Raw genomic sequence first — 27,174 nt, forward strand, 5'->3', positions numbered from 1 at the left:
TAGCGCGTTTGGGTAGTGGCTGGTTACAGTACTGTGAGACTCAGGCTTGTGCCCGCGTCGACCGAAAGCTTTCTTTTCCTTTGTCTGTTTACCTAAAAGGAGATTCCCGGTCGGAATATTATCGCTTTTTTACGAGAAAAATGGCATTAAAATGGATTTTAAACAGCGGTTGACATGCTTCGAAGTACGGTAATGGAATATTTAGATTTTTTTTGTCATGAATTGCGCCATGCGCACGACCCTTATTTACCCTTTCGGATAGTGTCTGGAACGCACAAACAAAACGCCGCTATTCTGATATAACGATGGATTATTTGGGACCAAACCAACATTTGTTATTGAAGTAGAAGTCCTGGGAGTGCATTCTGACGAAGACAACAAAGGTAAGAACATTTTTGTTATAGTAAATCTGATTTTGGTGAAGGCTTAACTTGCCGGGTGTCTAAATAGCTAGCCCGTGATGGCAGGGCTATGTACTTAGAATATTGCAAAATGTGCTTTCACCAAAAAGCTATTTTAAAATCGGACATATCGAGTGCATAGAGGAGTTCTGTATCTATAATTCTTAAAATAATTGTTATGCTTTTTGTGAACGTTTATCGTGAGTAATTTAGTAAATTGTTAGTAAATTCCCCGGAAGTTTGCTGGGGGTATGCTAGTTCTGAACGTCACATGCTAATGTAAAAAGCTGTTTTTTGATATAAATATGAACTTGATTGAACAAAACATGCATGTATTGTATAACATAATGTCCTAGGAGTGTCATCTGATGAAGATCATCAAAGGTTAGTGCTGCATTTAGCTGTGGTTTTGGTTTTTGTGACATTATATGCTAGCTTGAAAAATGGGTGTCTGATTATTTCTGGCTGGGTACTCTGCTGACATAATCTAATGTTTTGCTTTCATTGTAAAGCATTTTTGAAATCGGACAGTGTGGTTAGATAAAGGAGAGTCTTGTCTTTAAAATGGTGTAAAATAGTCATATGTTAGAAAAATTTATGTTTTTGGATTTTCGAGGAGTTTGTATTTCGCGCCACGCCCTATCATTGGATATTGGAGCGGTGTTCCGCTAGCTGAACATCTAAATGTAAGAGGTTAACAAAAATAGTTGCTGAAACTAACTGTAGCTCTTTAAGTGTTGCAGTAATTTCAATCGCCGTAGTAGCTGACGTGTATAGTGTTGAGTCGTCCGCATACATAGATGGCATGTTGTTAGTAAAGATTGGAACAAGTAAGGGGCCTAGACAGCTGCCCTGGGTAATTCCTGATTCTACCTGGATTATGTTGTGTTAAATAACACCCTCTGTGATCTGTTAGACAGGTAACTCTTTATCCAAAATATATCAGGCGGTTTAAAGCCATAACACATACATTTTTCCAGCAGCAGACTATGAGTGATAATGTCAAAAGCCGCACTGAAGTCTAACAAAACAGCCCCCTTAATCTTTTAGCCTATGGCTAGCACTGGAAAGTTTCTGTAGGACATTATATTTACTGATAGTCTTGTAGGCTAATTGATTAATCTATCTAGCAACAAGTTCATATTTAAGTTACCAATCGAGCTAAGTGTTTTGAGTTTCCACTTCCTCAGATGGTGGATAATAAATCATAAAAGTCACATTTTATTGGTCACATACACATTGTTAGCAGATGTCATTGCGAGTGTAGCGAAATGCTTGTGCTTCTAGTTCTGACAGTGCAGTAATATCTCAAATCTAACAATTCCACAACTACCTAATACACACATCTAAGTAATGGAATAAGAATATATACATATAAATAAATGCATGAGCAATGACAGAGTGGCATTGGCAAGATGCAATAGATGGTATAAAATACAGTATATACATATGGGATGAGTAATGCAATGTATGTAAACATGATTGAAGTGGGATTATTGAAGTAACTAGTGATCCATTTATTAAAGTGGCCAAGGATTTCAAGTTTATGTTGGCAACAGCCTCTGTGCTAGTGATGGCAGTTCGACAGTCTGATGGCCTTGAGATAGAACCTGTATTTCAGTCTCTCGGTCCCAGCTTTGATGCACCTGTACTGACCTCACCTTCTGGATGGTAGCGGGGTGAACAGGCAGCGGCTCGGGTGGTTGTTGTCCTTGGTCATTTTGGCCTTCCTGTGACATTGGGTGCTGGAGGTGTCCTGGAGGGCAGGTAGTTTGCCCCCGGTGATGCATTGTGCAGACCACACCACCCTCTGGAGACCCTTGCGGTTGTGTGCGGTGCAGTTGCCATACCAGGCGGTGATACAGCCTGACAGGAGGTTCTTAATTGTGCATGCGTCTGTAAAGGTTTGAATGTTTTAGGTGACAGGCCAAATTTCCTCAGCCTCCAGAAGTTGAAGAGGTGCTGTTGCGCCTTCTTCACCACACTGTCTGTGTAGGTGGACGATTTCAGTTTGTCCGTGATGTGTACGCCGAGGAACTTAAAACTTTCCACCTTCTCCACTACTGTCCCGTCGTTGTGGATAGGGGGGTGCTCCCTCTGCTGTTTCCTGAAGTCCACGATCATCTCCTTTTTGTTTTGTTGCCGTTGAGTGTGAGGTTGTTTTCCTGACACCACACACCATGTGCCCTCACCTCCTCCCTGTAGGCTGTCTGGTCGTTGTTTGTTAATCAAGCATACTACTGTTGTTTCGTCTGCAAACTTGATGATTTGAGTTGGAGGCGTGCATGGCCACACAGTCATGGGTGAACAGGGAGTACAGGAGGGGCAGAGCATGCACCCTTGTTGAGCCCAAGTGTTGAGGATCAGCGAAGTGGAGATGTTGTTTCCTACCTTCACCACCTGGGGGCGGCCCATCAGGAAGTCCAGGACCCAATTGCACATGGTGGGCTTGAGCTCCATGGCCTCAAGCTTAATGATGAGCTTGGAGGGTACTATGGTGTTGAATGCTGAGCTATGATCAATGAACAGCATTCTTGCATTGGTATTAGAGGTCGACCGATTACGGTTTTTCAACGCCGATACCGATTTTATTGGAGGACCCAAAAAAGCCGATACCGATTAATCAGCAGATTTTTTTTTTATTATTATAATTTTTTTTATATACATATATTTGTAATAATGAGAATTACAGCAATACTGAATGAACACTTATTTTAACTTAATCCATCAAAATCAATTTAGTCTTAAATAAATAATGAAACATGTTCATGTTTGGTTTAAATAATGCAAAAACACAGTGTTGGAGAAGAAAGTAAAAGTGCAATATTTACCATGTAAAAAAGCTAACGTTTAAGTTCCTTGCTCAGAACATGTGAAAGCAGGTGTGGTTCCTTTTAACATGCGTCTTCAATATTCCCAGGTAAGAAGTTTTAGGTTGTAGTTATTATAGGACTATTTCATATACCTTTGACTATTGGATGTTCTAATAGTATTGCCAGCCTAATCTCGGGAGTTGATTGGCTTGAAGTCATAAACAGTGCAATGCTTGAAGCACAGCGAAGAGCTGCTGGCAAATGCAGGAAAGTGCTGTTTGAATGAATGCTTATGAGCCTGCTGCTGCCTACCACCGCTCAGACTGCTCTATCAAATCATAGACTTAATTATAATATAATAACACACAGAAATACGAGCCTTAGGTCATTAATATGGTCAAATCCGGAAACTATCATTTCGAAAACAAAACATGTATTCTTTCAGTGAAATACGGAACGTTCCGTATTTTATCTAACGGGTGACATCCCTAAGTCTAAATATTGCTGTTACATTGCACAACCTTCAATGTTATGTCATAATTATGTACAATTCTGGCAAATTAATTTATGGTCTTTGTTAGGAAGAAATGGTCTCCACACAGTCCGCAACGAGCCAGGCAGCCCGAACTGCTGCATATACCCTGACTGTGCTTGCACAAAACGCATCAGAAGTGACACAATTTCCCTAGTTAAAAGAAATTCATGTTAGCTGGCAGTATTAACTAAATATGCAGGTTTTAAAAAATATACTTGTGTATTGATTTTAGGAAAGGCATTGATGTTTATGGTTGGTGCAACGACAGTGCTTTTTTCGCGAATGTACTTGTTAAATCCTCACCCGTTTCGTGAAGTAGGCTGTGATTCGATGATAAATTAACAGGCACCGCATTGATTATATGCAAAGCAGGACAAGCTAGATAACCACGCATGGTTGATGATATTACTAGTTTAACTAGTGATTATGTTAAGGTTGTTTTTTTATAACATACATTTAGTGCTAGCTAGCACCTTACACGAGTGCAGCTAGGAGCCAAGGTAACAGGTAGTCAGCCTGCCACTAAGTCTCCTCGTGGAGTGCAATGTAATCGGCCATAATCGGTGTCCAAAAATGCCGATTACCGATTATGAAAACTTGAAATTGGCCCCAATTAATCGGCCATTCTGATTAATCGCTCAACCTCTAATTTGAAGCATCCAATTTTCAGAAATGGTGTGCAACAGCCATTTCACACACTATGTCCTCTCTCTTAGGAATCTGAAAATGCTTATTTTTGGTACATTTATTAAGGTCCTTGTGGTCCATACAGACTCTCAGATCTCCGTTCCTTTTCCGAACACACAGCATGGAATTGACCCCGTCTGTTGGCTCCTCTGTTTTCACGAGCACATTGAGTTTCACTATTCTTCCGATTTCCATCTTTAAATCCTTCCGTAGTGGCACTGGAACTCTGCGTGGTGCATGAATCACTGGCTTGGCTTTCTCTGTGTAAATGAGAGGCATTGCTCCAAATCCTGTGAACACATCAGAATATATTTGTGCAATCTCCTCACCATTTTGATTTTTTGTCACCTGTTGAACACTGTGCAGCAAGCCAGTCAGTCATTAATGGTGTGTACTCGCTTAACCAGTCCCAACGACCCACATGCTTTATCCCCCAAAAGAGAATCATGCCCCTCTGGTACAATCACAAACATACGTGTGTGGCTTCTTGTTTTTCCTCTTTACAGTTAGCTGACACTAACCTTTAGTTTCAATTGCTTGGACATTGTTCACTTTGAGAGAGACAGTCTTTTGCATGATGGCTGGTTTGTGCTTTAGCTCATGAAAATCCCTCATTGATCAGGTTGGCTTTAGCCCCTGCATCCAGCTTTAAGGTCAAAATTGTACCATTGACCACGAGTGGTACAACCAAGTGGTCACTAGCTACAGTATGGACCTGTGATGGTTCTTGCACATCCTCCATGCAATCCACAGTACCCACAAACAAATCACTTTGTTTATTCTCCTCCATTTCAATGGTATGAACATTTTGTCTCCCATACTTGTCCTTTGCAAAACACATTTTTCCAAAATGACTTCCCCTTGCACTTGTTGCAAAATTTTCCAATGGCAGGGCACTTCTTGGCCTGGTGCCACACCTATTACAATCATATTGCTTGTGGCTCCTTTGCTCATTGTGCCCCTTGTGTCCTTGTCTACAAAATCCACTGCTTCGCTTTCTACCTCCATAGCAGTGTTTGCTGGTGTGGAGTTAAAAGTTTTAATATGTATTTGTGCCAGCTCATTTGCCTGACATATTTTCACTGCACTGTCCAAATGTAACTTACTTTCCCGCAGCAATCTTTCTCCAACTCTGAAGTAATTTATATCAAACGCAATCTGATCTCGAAACATAGATGAGCTTAGGTCTACAAAATTACTCATCTGTGCTTTTAATTTAATATCTGTAAGGAAGATGTCAAACTTTTCACCTTGCTGTTGTATACGACAACGTTCATATGTATTGTTCTTCTTAGGTGAACAATGTGCATCAAACTGATCCAGTACCTCCGCGAGCTCATCTTTATCCTCATTTTCAAACGTGAAGGTATTGAATATATCGATTGCTTGTGGTCCCGCTATAGTAAAAGAGAGCAAACGCTAGCTGTTCATTATGACAATATTTTCTTAATTAAACTAGATGTACATGACACTGTTATTCAATACAAAATTAGTTGGCTATGTATTTCAACTGCAAATGGCATGAGCTGATGACTGAAAATGTTGATGCAGGCAAATGCTTGCCACTGGTTTAAGTCACACACATTCTAATTTAGCTAGCTAGCTAACAATCTTATATCATCATGAATGCAAGCACATGGCCTGAATGATAGAGCTGCACCAACTGTTTTGCAGATTGCATATTTTGGAAAACTAGCTAAATAAGCCCACTAACATAATAGGCCTAGACATGAAGTGTTATTTTTTGGGGGGGGGGGGGCGCCAGTCAAGTGTTTGCGCATAAGTAGCACAGATAGCTTATCTAGCGAACTACATTGGACACAAATATAAATGCAACATGCAACATTTTCAAAGATTTTACTAAGTTACAGTTCATATAAGGAAAGCAGTCAATTTAAATGAATTCATTATGCCCTAATCTGTGGGTTTCAAATTATTTGGAATATGGATACAGTGCATTCGTAAAGAATTCAGACCCCTTCACCTTTTCCAGATTTTGTTACATTGCAGCCTTATTCTAAAATAATACAATTACACGTCTGTGCTTTTAATTTCAAATCTGTAAGAAAGATGTCAAACTTTTCACCATATGACAGCAAAACACGTAACGTTCAAATGTGGTGTTCTTAGGTGAACAATATGCATCAAACTGATCCAGTACCAACGCGAACTCGTCTTTATCCTCGTCATTTGCAAATGTTAAGGTATTGAATATATTGATTGCTTTTGGGCCCTCTCATTTGTAACTCCGATGGCAGACATATACAGCAAAAACCTCCGCCGAAATGTTTTCCCATTTGTGTCCATATTCCCATTATCATGCCTCTGGTGGCTTGATAACATCCATTGTACTTCCATAAACTCCAACATTCACAGAAAAAACACGATTTCCACTCCTGTTACCATGTATTACGTTGTTGGTTACAGCGAGCAAAGATGACCGTCACCATCAATCATAGTTAACAAGTTTTTAATGTTATTCCGCCATTGCCACACACATACCACAGGTGTCGTAAGAGTGTTCTAAACAATCACTCAGAACCACATCAATACACCTTTCTCCATATCTTCTCTTTAATAGTCTGTTATTGAGCACACAGCATTTATGACGTGAATGAGTATGAATGTAGCCTGTGTGTTTGTCATCCCCTAGTCGGAGGAGGACCGCAGCGAGACCCAGAGGCTGCTGACCCAGGAGCGAGGTGCCCGAGCTTTGTCTGAGACCCTCCTCAACAATCACCTCCGCAAGCAGCAGGAGATCGAGGAGGAGAACAGGAGGACCGTCAGTAAGAGCAACGAGGTAACATACTGTCATGAAACTGGCAGGGAGCAGGCCTCGAACCCTCGACCTTCTAGCCCGAAGTCCAGCGCGCTATCGACTGTGCCCCAAAAGCATGCTCGAGCGGCAGAGTCAATATCCACGCTTATAAACCCAGGGTCGGACTGGGGGGGGGGAAAATAAGAGCTGTTATTTGGATCTCTTTGGTGTTAGTCTATTAACCAATTTGTATTTATTTTATTTAACCTTTATTTAACTAGCCAAGTCACTTAAGAACAAATTCTTATTTACCCCGGCCAAACCCTAACCCAGACGACGCAGGGCCAATTGTGCGCCGCCCAATAGGACTCCCAATCACGGCCGGTTGTGATACAGGCTGGAATCGAACCAGGTTCTGTAGTAATGCCTCTAGCACTGAGATGCAGTTCCTTAGACCGCTGCGTCACCCAGGAGCCCAATTTACTGCATGGTGATGTCACCATTGAAAGCTGAAACTGCCGCCCATGCAGACCTGCTGATTAGAAGGTCCTGTGTAGATTGTATTTTCAACCAGCAACTATCAGGAAATAACGCTGATATATATCACTAAAATAACACATCCTAGATCTGAATGAATGAAATCATCTTATTAAATACTTTTTTCTTTACATAGTTGAATGTGCTGACAACAAAATCACACAAAAATAATCAATGGAAATCCAATTTATCAACCCATGGAGGTCTGGATTTGGAGTCACACTCAAAATTAAAGTGGAAAACCACACTAGAGGCTGATCCAACTTTTATGTAATGTCCTTAAAACAAGTCAAAATGAGGCTCAGTAGTGTGTGTGGCCTCCCTACAACGCCTGGGCATGCTCCAGATGAGGTGGCGGATGGTCTTCTGAGGGATCTCCTCCCAGACCTGGACTAAAGCATCCGCCAACTCCTGGACAGTCTGTGGTACAACGTGGCGTTGGTGGATGGAGCGAGACATGATGTCCCAGATGTGCTCAATTGGATTCAGGTCTGGGGAACGGGCGGGCCAGTCCATAGCATCAATGCCTTCCTCTTGCAGGAACTGCTGACACACTCCAGCCACATGAGGTCTAGCATTGTCTTGCATTAGGAGGAACCCAGGGCCAACCGCACCAGCATATGGTCTCACAAGGGGTCTGAGGATCTCATCTCGGTACCTAATGGCAGTCAGGCTACCTCTGGCGAGCACATGGAGGGCTGTGCGGCCCCCCAAAGAAATGCCAACCCACACCATGACTGACCCACCGCCAAACCGGTCATGCTGGAGGATGTTGCAGGATGTTGCAGGCAGCAGAACGTTCTCCACGGCGTCTCCAGACTCTGTCACGTCTGTCACATGTGCTCAGTGTGAACCGGCTTTCATCTGTGAAGAGCACAGGGCGCCAGTAGCGAATTTGCCAATCTTGGTGTTCTCTGGCAAATGCCAAACGTCCTGCATGGTGTTGGGCTGTAAGCACAACCCCCACCTGTGGACGTCGGGCCCTCATTACCATCCTCATGGAGTCTGTTTCTGACCGTTTGAGCAGACTCATGCACATTTGTGGCCTGCTGGAGGTCATTTTGCAGGGCTCTGGCAGTGCTCGTCCTGCTCCTCCTTGCACAAAGGCGGAGGTAGCGGTCCTGCTGCTGGGTTGTTGCCCTCCTACGGCCTCCTCCACGTCTCCTGATGTACTGGCCTGTCTCCTGGTAGCGCCTCCATGCTCTGGACACTACGCTGACAGACACAGCAAACCTTCTTGCCACAGCTCGCATTGATGTGCCATCCTGGATGAGCTGCACTACCTGAGCCACTTGTGTGGGTTGTAGACTCCGTCTCATGCTACCACTAGAGTGAAAGCACCGCCAGCATTCAAAAGTGACCAAAACATCAGCCAGGAAGCATAGGAACTGAGAAGTGGTCTGTGGTCACCACCTGCGGAACCACTCCTTTATTGGGGGTGTCTTGCTAATTGCCTATAATTTCCACCTGTTGTCTATTCCATTTGCACAACAGCATGTGACATTTGTCAATCAGTGTTGCTTCCTAAGTGGACAGTTTGATTTCACAGAAGTGTGATTGACTTGGAGTTACATTGTTTTGTTTAAGTGTTCCCTTTATTTTTTTGAGCAGTATATATATTTTTTACACTTTTTTTGTGTTATCAGTTTTTGTACTATATGACACAATACACAGCAAAACATTTATTCTGACTGCACTGGGCCCTTAACTACATATTCAAATTAACATTATTTCAGAACATTTACATGATAACCACCAAAAATACGAAAGTTAATACAAAACACTTTAGTTTAGATTACCTTCGTAGGTAGAACTTAAAAATGTGTCCATCTTTGGCAGTGGATTAGAAGTATGTGGAAGTGTTTGATAAAACACAAGCACACAAATAAACAAGAATGGGGTGTCTGCTGGCTGAAATGAATTAAACTTTGTCTTAAAGTAAATCTGAAACTGCATTGTTCACAATCTATCTGTATTGCAGTAACATGCAATAGTCATTTACAACATTAACAATGTCTACACTTTATTTCTAATCAATTTGATGTTATTTTAATGTTATTTCAAAAACAAGGACATTTCTAAGTGATTCCAAACTTTTGAATGGTAGTGTACGTCAATGTTATTCTCAGTGGCAACCCGGAACATATCCCAGTCTGCGTGATCAAAACAATCTTCCGGTCCGGCTCTAATAGCAGAGGTGCATAAAGATGGCGGCCCCATGCTATTTTGCTAAGTTCTCAGTATTGTACATTGTAACGGAGAGCACTTTATTTTATTTTTTTTGGTCATTAGCAGAGTTTACATGATCCCAATTTTAGCTTCAAGATGACGGCAATTAAATGAAACTAAAGTAGATGGAGATGATTTTATTGGCACATTGAACCATATCATGTGCTTTAGTTTTAAAAACTCAGTGCATAGTGCTAAAACAATGATGTCATAACTGAATTCTGCTGTCTTTATTCATGTTCGCCACTGAAAGTGATGTTGAGTGTGCTGTGTGACCTCTGCTGCTGTTCTCACTTGTCAGGCCCTGTCCCAGTTGACGGAGGCCACCGACCGAGAGAGGGAGCTGCTGCAGCAGAGCTCTGTGCTCCAGGACGAGCTGAGCTCCCTGAGAGCTGAGCTGGAGCGCTCCTGCTCCCACAGTCGCCAGGAGGAGTCCCGCCACTCCGAGGAGAGCGAGGCGTTGAGGGAGCGCCTAGAGGACGCCCGGCGCGACCTCAAACTCAACGAGGAGGCGCTGGCCCAGACAGTCTACCAGTACACCAGCCAGGTGACCACCGTCAAGGCCGAGCTGGCTGTGGCTTCCACACGGCTGGAGCACGAGCGCCAGGCGAGGGAGCAGCTGGAAGCCGAAGGTGAGTCAGCGAGGACGCGGCTGATCGGCGCTCTTCAGGAGGCAGAGAGATGCCAGGCAGCACGCGCTGACGCCGAAAGGGCTCTTCATCGCGAGCGCGAGGGGCATCAGCGTGCCCAGGACAAGCTTATGGGCGAGGCGGCGAACAAACGTGAGGCGGTGGGCGGGCTGTCGCAGAAACTCGCTAAGGCAGAGTCGCGTGCAAACAGCCTCGAAAATGAGGTGCACCGCATCACAATGTCGCTTGCCGAGATGGAGCATGTGGTCGCCACGCTGCAGAGGGACAAGGACCAAATAGGGGGGCGGGTGAAGGAGCTTGAGGCAGCTCTTCAGACGGAGAGGGAGCAGGCTGGGAGAGTGTGCGCCCGGCAGGAGACGCTGCAGGAGAGGCTGGCGGCGGCACAGAGCGAGGCCATGCTGCTGAGGCAACAGCTGGAGGGGGCCCAGAACAAAGGTGCATGCAATTGCAGAGTTTTTAACCAATGTATTTTAGCTGTATCCTAAGGTGGACCGTGTCTTTTAGGAGTGGCAAGCAATTGAAATCACCATCCCCTAGCTTAAGACCAACAATTTTGAATATACTTCAATAATTATTCCAGTAGTCCATTATTGAAAAACTCCCTGATCTCTCTTGCCTGCCTCAGCCTGTGTCTTGATTTGTGATGGGAGGAGACAGAGGTCCAGACATCATTCTGCCAACCCCTAGCTTTAGCTAACGACACCACTGACTGGGAAGAATGTGTTAATATTTAATGTGTTGATATTGTATTTTAATGCATATTATCCAGGTGGTGCTATAATTATGTACCTGCACTTTGCATTGGTACTGGTTACCGTAATTTCCGGACTATTAAGCGCACCTGAATATAAGCCGCACCCACTGAATTAAAAAAAATATATTATTTTGAACATAAATAAGCCGCACATGTCTATAAGCCGCAGGTGCCTACCGGTACATTGAAACAAATGAACTTTACACAGGCTTTAACGAAACACGGCTTGTAACAAAAATAAATAGGCTTTAATGAAACACTGCTTGTAACAAAAAATGTAAAATTAGCAGTAAGCTTTAGTTGTCTTTTTGCACTGAGTCAATTCCTCACGCTGCTGTTTCCAACGTCATATCATCGACTCATTAAGACCAAGCTCCCGTGCAGCAGCTCCATTTCCTTTTCCAACAGCCAGATCAATCGCCTTCAACTTGAAAGCTGCATCATATGCATTTCTCCGTGTCTTTGCCATGATGAGGGTGACAAAATGACTACCGTAATCAGAATGATGGGAAGTTTGAGAGCGCTCGAGTTAATCTAAACAGTAAACAAAAAAGTTGTTTGACCTTAACCCGTTCGGCAATTTCATTGGTCTAATGAAAGCTTCATGCCGCCAAAAAACTGAGCACGTCACAGAATGTGTTTTTTTGGAGAAAAAAAATAGAAAGCGGGAAAAATCCATATATTAGCTGCGTCATTGTTTAAGCCGCGGGGTTCAAAGCGTGGGAAAAAAGTTGCGGCTTATAGTCCGAAATTTACGGTACTTTATATGAGCTGAGATCCCTGATGATTTTCTAATGCATTGATCTAGCTTATTCTATTTCATTGATTTGCTTGAAGTTTATTCTATTGAATCTATTGGCTACGTCATGTATTGTACTTGTTTCATCAGCCATCAGTGCTAGGTTTTCTGACACTAAGTCCCTTGAGAAAGTATTCACACCCCTTGACTTTTACACATTTTGTTGTTACAGCCTGAATTTAAAATTAATTAAATTTAGATTTTGTGTCACTGGCCTACACACAATACCTGTAATGTCAAAGTGGAATTGTGTTCTTCAAAATGTTTACAAATGAAAACTGAAATGCCGTGAGTCAATAAGTATTCAACCTCTTTTTTTATGGCAAGCCTAAATAAGTCCAGGAGTTAAAATGTGCTTAACAAGTCGCATAATAAGTTGCATGGATTTTAGCATTGTTTTTTAACGACTACCTCATCTCTACCCCACACATACAATTATCTACAAGGTCCCTCAGTCGAGCAGTGAATTTCAAACACAGATTCAACCACAAAGACCAGGGAGGATTTGTAATGCCTCACAAAGGGCACCTAGTGTTAGATGGGTAAATATAAAAAAGCAGACATTGGCTATCCCTTTGAGCATGGTGAAGTTAATTACACTTTGGATGGTGTATCAATACACCCAGTCAATACAAAGATACAGGCGTCCTTCCTAACTCCGTTGCCAGAGAGGAAGGAAACCGCTCATGGATTGACTTTAAAACAGTTAGAGGAGAGAACTGAGGATGGATCGACAACATTGTAGTTACTCCACAATACCAACCTAATTGACAGAGTGAAAAGAAGGAAGTCTGTACAGAATACAAATATTCCAAAGATAACCTAAAGCACAAGGCAAAATCTAAGCTGGAGTTGCTTACCAAGAAGACAGTGAATGTTCCTGAGTAGCCGAGTTAGTTTTGACTTAAATCTACTTGAAAAATCTATGGCAAGACCTGGAAATAGTTGTCTAGCAATAATACATTTTGAAAAGAATAATGGGCAATTTTACACAATCCAGGTTTGGAAAACTCTGAGACTTACCCAGAAAGACTCTCAGATGTAATTGCTGCCAAAGGTGCTTCTACAAAGTGTTGACTCGGGTGAGAATACTTTTGTAAATTAGATATTTCTGTATTTCATTTTCAATAAATTTGCAAAGATTTCTGAAATTAGTCTTCATCCATGTTCCCATTTGGGAATTTACAATAATAATTAAATGGATTTAGCACTTTTCCACCTAGGTGCTTAAAATTATTGGCATAGCAAGGGATTAACTCGCCTCATCCACCAATATGTGGCACCCACTTGGGTGATGCATGGCAACCATTAGTGCCAGAACACTCACCACACAGCTAGCATGGTGGAGAGGTGAGGAGAGGTATATGCCAATTAGGAATGAGGGGGATGATTAGGTGGCCATGATAAAAATGAAGCCGGGTTGGGAATTTAGCCAGGGCACCAGTGTAAACACCCCTAATCTTACGATGAGTGCCATGGGAGTAATGCAGTTTATTAAATTCAAAGGGATGGCGAAGGAAAAGGCAGTGACGGACGCCCAGGAGCGCTTTGGCGACCTGCTGGCTAAGCTGCGCTCCGACGGGGAGGAGCGTGTGCAGCTGGTAGAGGAGAGGAGCAAGGAGTTGGCCACCAAGGCTGCCGACCTCCGCGACCAGGTCTACAAGCTGGAGGAGGAGAAGAACGACAGAGAGGTGTGATATAGGGGTGGGGTGCATTCAGCAAGGCACAACGTTGTGGAACGTTTTAAATATTTCATGTAGAACAAAGGCTCTTTCTCACTTCATCTTTCCTGGGTTCCTCACATTCTCTCTCCTCACATCAAAAAGGTATTGGAGAAGAATAAGGGGAGGGACCTCAGACATTCCTCCTACAATACGGTTGAGAAGGAGGCAAGGAGATGGGATTCAAGGAATCACAGAAAGACACTGATGTAGAGCCCTAAAAAATGCATCCTTCCTTCATTGAAGTAATCACTGATTAGATATTAGATTGGTGAATGCAAGGCCTCCAAACGCATGGTTTTCACCTGTTCAGTCATTTCTAATCAGTGACTACTTCAAGAAAGGGAGGAAAGATGCAGCTTGAAAGAATTTGAACAGGGAACAGGATAGAGAACAGAATAGCATTCAGCAGGGCACTACACTGTGGAATGTACAGATATAACTATTTCATGTAGAACAAACATGCCTCAGACATGTAGATTAAGTAATCAAGTCACCTCTATAACATCTGCTACAAACAGAAGCTAACTTTAGCCACTAATAGCTGTAAGTCAAAGAGCACCTTCAACCTACGCTTCTCATGATCTACTAGTGTAGTTTTGTAGCGCTTGCCATCCTCCCTTTTTCTACTACATAAGCGGATTAACTTGTCTTAATCACCCCCGCGCTCTCTCTCTCTACCAGCCTGGAAAAGTTCAGTCTCTAACAAAAAAAAACAACGTTTTTTCGCTCTTACTTTTTCATGGCCCACAGACCGGTTTGAGGCAGCTGCAGCAAGAACTCGCCGACTCACTGAAGAAGCTGTCGATGAGCGAGGCTTCCCTGGAGGTGAACACACGCTACCGCAATGACCTGGAGGAGGAGAAGGCGCGACTGCTCAAGGACATGGACCGCCTTAAGGGGAAGGTGGGTGGATACAAATGGTTCAGGTTATGTTCAGGTGACAGGAATATGATCCTAGATCTGGGGAAACGTCACCCCGGAGAAGGTTGGAAGCATTGTAGAACCAGACTTACTAGAACGGACATACCATTCAAGTTCAATTCTAGTAATTATATTTCTAAAGGAGCCATATTGGTAGGAGTAAGACAGTGCCTCCCTGTGGCAATTTATGGTATCTACAGTCTCTCCAATGTAGACTGGCTGGTGGTGGGTACTGTGGCATCAATCAAGCCGCTTAACCTGTCTTAGATTAGACAGCTCACTAGTGAAGTTGGATTTTTTGGTGTACGGCTGGCTACTGACCGGGTTAGGGTTATGGTAAGAACTATGGTTCAATGTATAGGTTAACAGATGTTCACAGTGATGCTAGTGACCTTCTGAAAGATGGCCGTATGACCGCTTGACCTCGGGCCTGTTCAGGAGGGTGCGACATTACAGAATGTTCCGATTAGAAAAGTATTGTATAGAATAGATATGACAGATAGAATCGGGAATCATGCTATTATATCTGAATGTTCACATGGAAATATATTGTGCAGAACAAATGTCATTGTCTGTCAAGTAGAATAGGGAATCACGTTAACTCTGTGAACTTGCTACTTTACAGCTGGAGGAGAGCGAGGACCAGTACGTTCAGGCGGAGCGGCGCATCAAAGCTCTGAAGAGCAGTCTGGATGAGAAGGAGCGAGAGGTGGTCGCCGCCTCTCAGAAACTGCAGGAGGTGCTGTCTGCCTTTGCAGGCTCAGACACCACCATTAAACAGCTGGAGGAGGCAGTGCAGAGGTACACACGTGCATGCACGCACACACACACAACAGCATGCAGGAACACAGGCACGCATGTACTTACACACACAAGCAAACACAAAAGTACAGTCGTGGCCAAAAGTTTTGAGAATGACACAAATATTAATTTTCACAAAATCTGCTGCCTCAATTTGTATGATGGCAATTTGCATATACTCCAGAATGTTATGAAGAATGATCAGATGATTTGCAATGTCCCTCTTTGCCATGCAAATGAACTGAATCCCCTAAAAACATTTCCACTGCATTTCAGCCCTGCCAGAAAAGGACCAGCTGACATGTCAGTGATTCTCTCATTAACACAGGTGTGAGTGTTGATGAGGACAAGGCTGGAGATCACTCTGTCATGCTGATTGAGTTCGAATAACAGACTGGAAGCTTCAAAAGGAGGGTGGTGCTTGGAATCATTGTTCTTCCTCTGTCAACCATGGTTACCTGCAAGGAAACACATTTCGTCATCATTGCTTTGCACAAAAAGGGCTTCACAGGCAAGGATATTGCTGCCAGTAAGATTGCACCTAAATCAACCATTTATCAGATCATCAAGAACTTCAAGGAGCGTGGTTCAATTGTTGTGAAGAAGGCTTCATGGCGCCCAAGAAAGTCCAGCAAGCGCCAGGACCGTCTCCTAAAGTTGATTCAGCTGCGGGATCGGGGCACCACCAGTACAGAGCTTGCTCGGGAATGGCAGCAGGCAGGTGTGAGTGCATCTGCACGCACAGTGAAGCGAAGACTTTTGGAGGATGGCCTGGTGTCAAGAAGGGCAGCAATGAAGCCACTTCTCTCCAGGAAAAACATCAGGGACAGACTGATATTCTGTAAAAGGTACAGGGATTGGACTGCTGAGGACTGGGGTACAGTCATTTTCTCTGATGAATCCCTTTTCCGATTGTTTGGGGCATCCGGAAAAAAGCTTGTCCGGAGAAGACAAGGTGAGCGCTACCATCAGTCCTGTGTCGTGCCATCAGTAAAGCATCCCGAGACCATTCATGTGTGGAGTTGAACACAGCCATGAATAAAGAACGGTACCAACACATCCGCCGAGAGCAACTTCTCCCAACCATCCAGGAACAGTTTGGTGATGAACAATGCCATTTCCAGCATAATGGAGCACCTTGCTATAAGGCAATAGTGATAACTAAGTGGCTCGGGGAACAAAACATCGACATTTTGGTCCATTTCCAGGAAACTCCCCAGACCTTAATCCCATTGAGAACTTGTGGTCAATCCTCAAGAGGCAGGTGGACAAACAAAAACCCACAAATTCTGACAAACTCCAAGCTTTGATTATGCAAGAATGGCTGCCATCAGTCAGGATGTGGCCCAGAAGTTGACAGCATGCCAGGGCGAATTGCAGAGGTCTTGAAAAAGAAGGGTCAACACTTGAAAAAGAAGGGTCAAATATTGACTCTTTGCATCAACTTCATGTAATTGTCAATAAAATCCTTTGACACATGAAATGCTTGTAATTATACTTCAGTATTCCATAGTAACATCTGACAAAAATATCTAAAGACACTGAAGCAGCAAACTTTATGGAAATTAATATTTGTGTCATTCTCAACTTTTGGCCACGACTGTACTCTCACACACAGATAAAAGCGTGAACGCACGCACACAAAACTCAGTCACCAATTTAGGGTTGTATGAAATTGAATCTGTCATTTTTTGGGGGAAACAAACTGTATTAAAACTGTTTCTGAATATGACTACATACTATTGGAATGTGAACTTTGTGACTGTAGTATTACCGTAAATTCCGGACTATAACCTGCAACTTTTTTCCCAGGCTTTGAACATCGCGGCTTAAACAATGACGCGGCTAATATATGGATTTTTCCCGCTTTCTATTTTTATTTTTTTCCAAAAAACACATTCTGTGACGTGCTCAGTTTTTTTGGCGGCATGAAGCTTTCATTAGACCAATGAAATTGCCAAACGGGTTAAGGTCAAACAACTTTTTTGTTTACTGTTTAGATTAAATCGAGCGCACTCAAACTTCCCATCATTCTGATTATGGTAGTCATTTTGTCACCCTCATCATGGCAAAGACACGGAGAAATGCATATGATGCAGCTTTCAAGTTGAAGGCGATTGATCTGGCTGTTGGAAAAGGAAATAGAGCTGCTGCACGGGAGCTTGGTCTTAATGAGTCGATGATATGACGTTGGAAACAGCAGCGTGAGGATTTGACTCAGTGCAAAAAGACAACTAAAGCTTACTGCTAATTTTTAATTTTTTGTTACAAGCCGTGTTTCGTTAAAGCCTGTGTAAAGTTCATTTGTTTCAATGTACCGGTAGGCATGTGCGGCTTATTTATGTTCAAAATATTATTTATTTTTAAATTCAGTGGGTGCGGCTTATATTCAGGTGCGCTTAATAGTCCGGAAATTACGGTAATGTTGTGTGACTGCAGATTGGAGATTGAGAATGCCAGGCTGGAGGCAGCAGCAAAGCAGCAGACCAACAAGATCGAGGCACTGCAGAAAGGAGTCCAAGACTCTGCCATGGTGAGTCTAGTCAGTCTGCATCCAAACATTTTCATCCCCCAGTCAGTTTTCCATTTTGTCTTTGGTTCCTATGCACAGGGCTGGGAAAAAGCACCATGTTTAGATATAAGGTGCCATGTTAAAGGGATATTTCAGAGAATTGATGTATTCATATTGTTTACTTATCTTGAAAGTATTAAGGTAAGTAAGGTAAATAAACATTGAGTAACTTTGCAGAACTATACTTTAGTGCTGATTTTTAATATTTATAAGCCCTGGCTGTCTTTTTGTGGTCTTACAAATGCTATGTCATGAAATTATAATTTCCAGTAGACGAGTTACTTTTTTTACAGGAGATATAAGGGTAAATGAGTTGTAATTAAATTAATATTGACTTTAAAGGTATTCAATCTCTTCACAGCCATCTGACTCTGCAGCAGGAGGAGGGGTTGGTATTTCAGACATCGTAGCTGTATACGTTTCTTTGCGTTTGATTTTCTTCTCTAAAGAAAGATCCCCTCAAAAGAAAAAATAAATTAATGATCAAGACTCCCTACACTTTAGCCAATGCTTTTAGATTTGATCGGCCTTTTGGGCACAATATTTCTACACCAGAAATTCAAAGACATTGCTTGAATGAGTTGTTTTTTATAAATGTCTTTGAGTTTTCTTCTGGTTGTGTTGTTTTTGATTGGTGGTGGTTTCTTTGCTAGTCGGAGGTCTTTTGATCTCTTTCTTTCCCCCTATACCGGTATATCATCTTGGTGTGTGGTTTGGGACCTATTTTTTTGTTTCTATCTAGAGCTGCATGGTGTTACATGCTTTGGATTGAAGAGTATTATTTATTTATTTTTCTCCCCTCTTGTATCTTTTCGGGATTGATTCTTCCTCTGGGAGAATTAAGTTGATCCTATCCTATTTGGATGAGGAGCCACAACTCTTGTCCACATGTTGCATCACTCTTCAACCCTCAGGTCAGGAACCGTCTGGAGGACTTGGTGACTGGCCTGCAGTGCAGCAAGATGACCCTGGAGGACCAGCTCAGTCAGGAGGTTGGTTGATCACTACTTCCTCGGTTGAAATTTGTATTGTATCTCCATCGTCTAAAGATGCTTCCACATACCACATCTCTCCGTCATTTGCGCTAATATGTCAACGCGACAAAAATATTAACTCAATATGCCAGGTGCCCCACAATATATCTTTGTGTTTAGCTTCACGAATTCAGAGACGGGCAAAGGGTTTTCGTTTTTAGTCATGATATGGACCACTAACATTCGGCTCTACATTAGTAGCGTAACCCTCCCCCTCTACCCTCAGGTGCAGAAGCAAAGCATGCTGTCCCATAACGCCCAGGACTCCCATGCGCTGTGGGAGGAGGAGCTGAAGAGCCGCTCCAAGCTGGGTCTGCGTCTGGCTGAGCTGGAGAAGGAGAAAGGAGAGCTCAGCAGCCAGGTGACCAAGACGACCACTGGCACACATACAAATGCACAGCTGGCCATTAACACCTCACCTGTGAACATAAAAAGCACTGCCTTAAACCAAGGCACAGTTCTGAAACAATTCCCAGCCTCTCTCCTAGTGAATGTTTTATGTCTTCTCGAACGTCACAATACTACCGTCTTAATTCAACAGGCCATATAGACAAAAAGTCACAGATAAAGGGATCTACCATAGGGATTGACCTATATGCATTGGTCCCCGGTTCAAATATTTAAGATATAAGTGAATTGGTCTGTGGGACCCCAAACCGATCCAAATGTAGCATGCATCAGTCAGAAAATTGATGGAAACATTCTGAATCGCCGGTCCACTAAAATGTTTTACTGAAATTATCCTCTTCATTGTCGAATTAATCATGTAATTGTGTTGACAGTCATTGATCGACAAGTCAAACAACCCCAGCAATGCTGACCAACAAGTGATTATTCCTGATCTTGCGTTACTGTGCGTCACCTTCAGCATTGAAATGTTTGTAAAATGGCTTGCGCAATATTAGGCTTTATTAGTTTAGTGACAACCATGTTTATCACATGCGCTGTTGAAAATGGTGTTTTACCGAAATAAAAGTAGCCTAAGCTACCAGCGGAAACAACTCATCTGGCTATAGCCTACATGCTGATCGGGGGGCGCTTACATTAGATCTTATTTCTATTGTTCAGGTTTACCATCAATTGTTTTGCTTGAAAAAAAAAAAAAATATATATATATATATATGGTAAGTTTTAGATATACAGGGTAAATGTAATCATTTTATAAAGAGGACAGCAATCTGTTTTGCTACCCGCACTGCATGGTCGAAGCGGGAGAAGAAGAGAAGCTCACTCAGTCTGTCAACTTCCAAAAGGTCTAAACCACAGATGGGCAACTTGATTGTGATTTCAGATCAAAAGTGGGGGGAACAAAAACCGAACATTGGCCCCCTAACTGATATTGGGTTGGTAGATGTCCAGCCCAGTGTCACTTATGGCTAAGCTCCCGTGCCTACATACAGTGGTTCCTCCTTTAAAAGTTGCGAGCTTACACCGCGGGACTTGGAGGTACCCAGCGTTACAGCTTCATTGCTCCAGACCACAAGGGGGAGTTAGAGCACTCATTATGCAGTTGGGTCCAAAGGTCAATCATATTGAGTGGTTCCAATGGCGAATTTGATGCGAGCCACCCGTCCCTGGTGACTTTCTTCAGCAATTCCATTACGATGGAAGCTAATTTAAGTAATTATAACATCATAACGAGTCAGGCAAAACATGTACAATTGAGAGGAATATGTTTGAGACAAACGATTGTGCATATTTTTTGTCATAAAGTTAATTTACGAAAATCACTATTTAGCAAGTTTTTTTTCCAGTCATATTCAATACCAGGTGTATCAAACTCCGTTCTTTGAATGATGCTGTGTCTGCATGTATTTATTACAGTTATACACTTCAACAGTGTTTACTGCTCCTGGAACGTCAATGATTACACATTATAACTATGCAATAGACTAGAAACATGATTTAAATAAAGGCTGATTTGTAATTTATATATACAGAATAAAAAAACAGTACATCCTGCCAGCACGCCCACAAGCGAGCCACTCAGACGGAGAATGACGTGTGGAAGAGAGCAGGAATGAGATGGGAGTAACAATCCAGGCTATTTGCTCTGAGACCGGCATAATAATGTAATGAAACAAGCAGGGAGTAGGTTTCAAACCCTCAACATTCTAGCCCTAAGTCCAGCACGCTATTGACTGTGCCCAAGTGTATTAATTGGGGTTCGGGCCAATTGTGGCTAAAAACACTATCAATTGGAATATTTTACATTTGGAAAGAGGAAAAAGTATTATTATTAGTTATTATTAGCAGGTTGGGCTATTAGCTGAACAATAGACTATTCAACTTTTTCTAAAGAATTGTCTAATAGCCGAGTTAGGTGTGACCCCCCCAACTTGAGCTAGGTAATTCACTATCAGAATTCCAGTGGGTCAGAAGTTTACATACACTAAGTTGACTGTGCCTTTAAACAGCTTGGACAATTCCAGAAAATGATGTCATGCTTTAGAAGCTTCTGATAGGCTAATTGACATGATTTGAGTCAATTGGAGGTGTACCTGTGGATGTATTTCAAGGCCTACCTTCAAACTCAGTGCCTCTTTGCTTGACGTCATGGGAAAATCAAAAGGAATCAGCCAAGACCTCAGATTATTATTATTTTTTTACCTCCACAAGTCTGGTTCATCCTTGGGAGCAATTTCCAAATGCCTGAAGGTTCCACGTTCATCTGTACAAACAATAGTACGCAAGTATAAACACCATGGGACCACGCAGCCGTCATACCACTCAGGAAGGAGACGCGTTCTGTCTCCTAGAGATGAACGTACTTTGGTGCAAAAAGTGCAAATCAATCCCAGAACAACAGCAAAGGACCCTGTGAAGATGATGGAGGAAACAGATACAAAAGTATCTATATCCACAGTAAAACGAGTCCTATATCGACCTAACCTGAAAGGCCGTTCAGCATGGAAGAAGCCACCGCTCCAAATCCGCCATAAAAAGCTAGATTACAATTTGCAACTGCACATGGGGACAAAGATCGTACTTTTTGGAGAAATGTCCTCTGGTCATAATGACCATCGTTATGTTTGGAGGAAAAGGGGGAGGCTTGCATGCTGAAGAACACCATCCCAACTGTGAAGCACGGGGGTAGCAGCATCATGTTGTGGAGGTGCTTTGCTGCAGGAGGGACTGGTGCACTTCACAAAATAGATGACATCATGAGGGAGGACAATTATGTGGATATATTGAAGCAACATCTCAAGATATTAGTCAGGAAGTTAAAGCTCGGTCGCAAATGGGTCTTTCAAATGGACAATGACCCCAAGCATACTTCCAAAGTTGTTGCAAAATGGCTTCAGGACAACAAAGTCAAGGTATTGGAGTGGCCATCACAAAGCCCTGACCTCAATCCTATTGAACATTTCTGAGTAGAACTGAAAAGGCGTGTGCGCGCAAAGAGGCCTACAAACCTGACTCAGTTACACTAGCTCTGTCAGGAGGAAAGGGCCAAAATTCACTTATTGTGGGAAACTTGTGGAAGGCTACCCAAAACGTTGGACCCAATTTAATCAATTTAAAGGCAATGCTACCAAATACTAATTGAGTGTATGTAAACTTCTGACCCACTGAGAATGTGATGAAAGAAATAAAAGCTGAAAGAAATAATTCTCTCTACTATTATTCCGACATTTCAGGGAATTTTTACTTCGATTAAAAGTCAGGAATTGTGAAAAATGTAGTTTAAATGTATTTGGCTAAGGTGTATGTAATCTTCCGACTTAAACTGTATATTAAAGCCCCTTAGATATTCTCACATCCTAACGGAAAATGCCCTTTAGATATTAATTTAGAGTCCTCCAATCCTCTAAATGTAATTATTGGCGGAGAGTTACAATATTAAAAAAAAATTCTCGATATACTGTAGGTCTACCATAGGCAAAATGAGTCTCACTAGTGTTGTGTAATGTGCTGTTAGAAATGGTGTAGGTCATATTTATTTAAAGAGCGTATTGAAGTTAGATTTAAAAGCCTACAACTATTTTAGCACCGTTTCGCGCTGCTTGTCTTGATAAATCAATGAGATTTATATTTTCACTTAATCTCCATTTGGGTATTGGTTAGACAATAATAAAAAAAATTAAGGTGCAGAAATATATAACTAGGCAAGTCAGTTAACTTCTTGCGGATTAGTGGGACGCTTATTTACAAGGACAGCCTACTCCTTCCTCCTGTTGTACAGTGCCATATTTTACATTCCATCCTAACGGAAACCCTGAGCGTTTCATTTTTCATTTTTCTCTGAATAGAAACACCTTGATATTAATCAAGTTAACTAAGCTGCAACGGGCGTCGTATAGAGGGGACCAAGGTGCAGCACAATTGTATTTTAATGAAAACGAACACTTTTCATTAAAATACACAGCTAACAGTTCTGTCAGGTTACATTAACGAAACAGAAAACAACTACCCACAAAACCAGGTGGAAAAAGGCTGCCTAAGTATGGCTCCCAATCAGAGACAACGATAGACGGCTACTTCTGATTGGAAACCATACCCGGCCAAAACATAAACACACAACACATAGAATGCCCACCCCTAACCTAACTAAACAGAGAAAAAAACAGCTCTCTTAGGTCAGGGCGTGACTTAAGCTAAATTTCTTAAAATCAATCCCATATACTGTGTTATTGTAAAAAAGGTTTGAAATTCTCTGTTAATGCCAATACTGAAAGATTATCAAATGCTCCTCAAAAAATGCCCTCTGGTGGTCAAACTAGCATTAACTTGCAATAATGGCAGACAAATGGCCGACAAGTAGATAACGTGCCACAGAATGCTGCAGCAGCCCGCAAGGTGTGTCGCAGTATGACCCAACTTTTAAAGGAGGAACCACGGTACACCATAGACATACATAATTTACACTATCTGTGTGAATGTCTGAACGTTAAAACATTTGAACAAAATTGGGATCCTTAACGTGAAGAAAAATCCCTAAAGGAAAATCCCCCCACCCCACCAAATTAAAATCACAGTGCAGCAGTTTCGCCTGCGCTTAGGATACGAGTCTGTGTTCAGTCTTTCGGTCTGTTGCGTGTATAATATCCTAGCCTATTCATTGATAATAGGCCCTGCTTTACTGAGGTTGCGAGTCATTTCAAGCCAAGAAATTGCAAAATACAACATTCCATTGTGAGATACAGCTTTTGATTGCCGATAGATAGGCGCTTATGGGCTCCCGAGTGGCGCAGTGGTCTAAGGCACTGCATCTCAGTGATAGATGCATCACTACAGACACCTTGGTTTGAATCCAGGCTGTATCACAACCGGTCGTGATTGGGAGTCCGTAAGGCCGCGCACAATTGACTCAGCGTTGTCCGGGTTTGGGCCGTCATTTTAAATCAGAATTTGTTCTTAACTGACTTGCCTGGTTAAATAATTGTGCCCGGATCGGAATCCATCTGCCTGATGGCCGACCTGCCTATACTGTGCCCTCCCCCTCGCTCTCTTTCCCTCGCTAACTTTCTATGAACGATTTGAGGGTTTGATTATTTGCCGTACTTCCAATAACAGTCTCCTCACTTCCAAAGCATACTGAGTCTTAGTCGATTCCTAGCGGAATATGTTTTCTTTCTACTTCATGTCTTGGTAAGTAACGTTATTTAAAAAAAACTTGAAAGTACTTTTTTAAGGAAAGGCAAGGTCGTCAGAAGGCCCGCCTACTCAACCAATCAGATGAGGGGGTTTGTTGACGTGTATGCCAACTGGCTTGCAGGGGCAGATGAGAGACATGCCTTTATTTTATCAGGAGATCTATCAATGATTTGGTTATTTATTAGCTAAACTCTGCAAAAAAAGAAACGTCCCGATTTCAGGACCCTGTCTTTCAAAGATCATTCGTAAAAATCCAAATAACTTCACAGATCTTCATTGTAAAGGGTTTAAACACTGTTTCCCATGCTTGTTCAATGAACCATAAACAATTTATGAACATGCGTTTGTGGAACAGTCTTTAAGACACTAACAGCTTACAGACGGTAGGCAATTAAGGTCACACTTATGAAAACTTAGGACACTAAAGAGGCCCTTCTACTGACTCTGAAAAACACCAAAAGAAATATGCCCAGGGTCCCAGCTCATCTGCGTGAATGTGTCTTAGGCATGCTGCAAGGAGGCATGAGGACTGCGGATGTGGCCAGGGCAATAAATTGCGATGCCGGTGCTGTGAGAAGCCTAAGACAGTGCAATAGGGAGACAGGACGGACAGCTGATTGTCCTCGCAGTAGCAGACCACGTGTAACAACACCTGCACAGGATCAGTACATCCCAACATCACACCTGTAGGACAGGTACAGGATGGCAACAACAACTGCACGAGTTACACCAGGAACGCACAATCCCTCCATCAGTGCTCAGACTGTCCACAATGGGCTGAGAGAGGCTGAACTGAGGGCTTGTAGGCCTGTTGTAAGGCAGGTCTTCACCAGACAACAACGTCGCCAATGGGCACAACCACCGTCGCTAGACAAGACTGGCAAAAAGTGCTCTTCACTGACGAGTCGCGGTTTTGTCTCACCAGGGGTGATGGTCAGATTCGCGTTTATCGTCAAAGGAATGAGCGTTACACCGAGGCCTATACTCTGGAGCGGGATTGATTTGAAGGTGGAGGGTCCGTTATGGTCTGGGGCAGTGTGTCACAGCATCATCGGACTGAGCTTGTTGTCATTGCAGGCAATCTCATCGCTGTGCGTTACAGGGAAGACATCCTCCTCCCTCGTGTTACCCTTCCTGCAGGCACACCCTGACATGACCCTCCAGCATTAATATCCCACCAGCCATACTGCTCGTTCTGTGCGTGATTTCCTCCAAGACAGGAATGTCAGTGTTCTGCCATGGCCAGCGAAGAGCCCGGATCTCAATCCCATTGAGCACGTCTGGGACCTGTTGGATTGGAGGGTGAGGGCTAGGGCCATTTCCCTCAGAAATGTCCGGGAACTTGCAGGTGCCTTGGTGGAAGAGTGGAGTAACATCTCACAGCAAGAACTGGCAAATCTGGTGCAGTTCATGAGGAGTAGATGCACTGCAGTACTTAATGCAGCTGGTGGCCACACCAGATACCGACTGTTACTTTTGATTTTGATCCCCCCTTTGTTCAGGCACACATTATTCAATTTCTGTTAGTCACATGTCTGTGGAACTTGTTCAGTTGATGTCTGTTGTTGAATCTTATGTTCATACAAATATTTACACATGTTACGTTTGCTGAAAATAAACGCAGCTGACAGTGATAGGACGTTTCTTTTTTTGCTGAGTTTATATATGGGAAATTAATGTGTTTTAAGCAACAAATGTTAGTGCATCGAATCAAATCGATTCGTTTCTCTAATCCGGGGATGGGCAACACTTGATGGGGGTGGGGGCCACATGAAAATCGGAACTCATCATGAGGGGCAGCAGTGGGTCAGTGTACCCACATCCATACCCATACATGCAGTCAGAGCCAGACCTAGCCTTTTGTATGGCCCTAAGCAAAATGTTGTCCCCCCCCACCTTGCGAGCAAAAGAAAGCGAAGAGAAACATTTGAAGTTTTAGCATTCATTTCATGCAATTTTACACGTTTTGCCATGGGGCGTAGAGAAGATATTGTCAATTTATAACACATTTCGTACAATTTTACTAATTTGAGCAGTTTTAATGAGCAATTTTACAGCTAATATCCTGCAATTCTATACATTTTGCCATGAGGTGGAGGCTTGGGTGGTATCCAGATTGTCGTACCTTCATACTGACCTTGTGCCATACTGTGATATCCGGTAATACCACGGAACACCACAGGCTCTGTTTTCAAACCCCACTTGATACTCTGTAAGCTGAAGGTTAGCAATGCTAACGAGTACATGCAAAATCCCATAGAGAATGCTAACGATCGGTGTGTGAACATTTTGAGCAGTTTCTGACCTAAACTATACAAGTAACTCAAAGTGCTACTCAGTTTTCTGCAGGCACAAATCCGA

General features: G+C 42.7%; 1 protein-coding gene across 3 annotated transcripts in view; it reads left to right on the forward strand.

Annotated features, from left to right (window-relative positions):
• Positions 1-27,174, forward strand: part of LOC106560721 (alanine and arginine rich domain containing protein) — a 164,778-nt gene that overhangs the window by 89,117 nt on the left and 48,487 nt on the right. For all 3 annotated transcript variants that reach the window (XM_082957124.1, XM_082957126.1, XM_082957125.1), the window contains 9 exons: positions 7,090-7,236; positions 10,262-11,045; positions 13,670-13,854; positions 14,638-14,790; positions 15,434-15,609; positions 18,049-18,142; positions 18,543-18,569; positions 19,096-19,173; positions 19,442-19,576. In XM_082957124.1, the coding sequence (XP_082813250.1) occupies positions 7,090-7,236; positions 10,262-11,045; positions 13,670-13,854; positions 14,638-14,790; positions 15,434-15,609; positions 18,049-18,142; positions 18,543-18,569; positions 19,096-19,173; positions 19,442-19,576 (1,779 nt within the window). The remainder of the gene's footprint in view (positions 1-7,089; positions 7,237-10,261; positions 11,046-13,669; positions 13,855-14,637; positions 14,791-15,433; positions 15,610-18,048; positions 18,143-18,542; positions 18,570-19,095; positions 19,174-19,441; positions 19,577-27,174) is intronic.

The sequence above is a fragment of the Salmo salar genome, chromosome 10 (assembly GCF_965601325.2).
Source record: "Salmo salar chromosome 10, fSalSal1, whole genome shotgun sequence".
Lineage (NCBI taxonomy): Eukaryota > Metazoa > Chordata > Actinopteri > Salmoniformes > Salmonidae > Salmo > Salmo salar.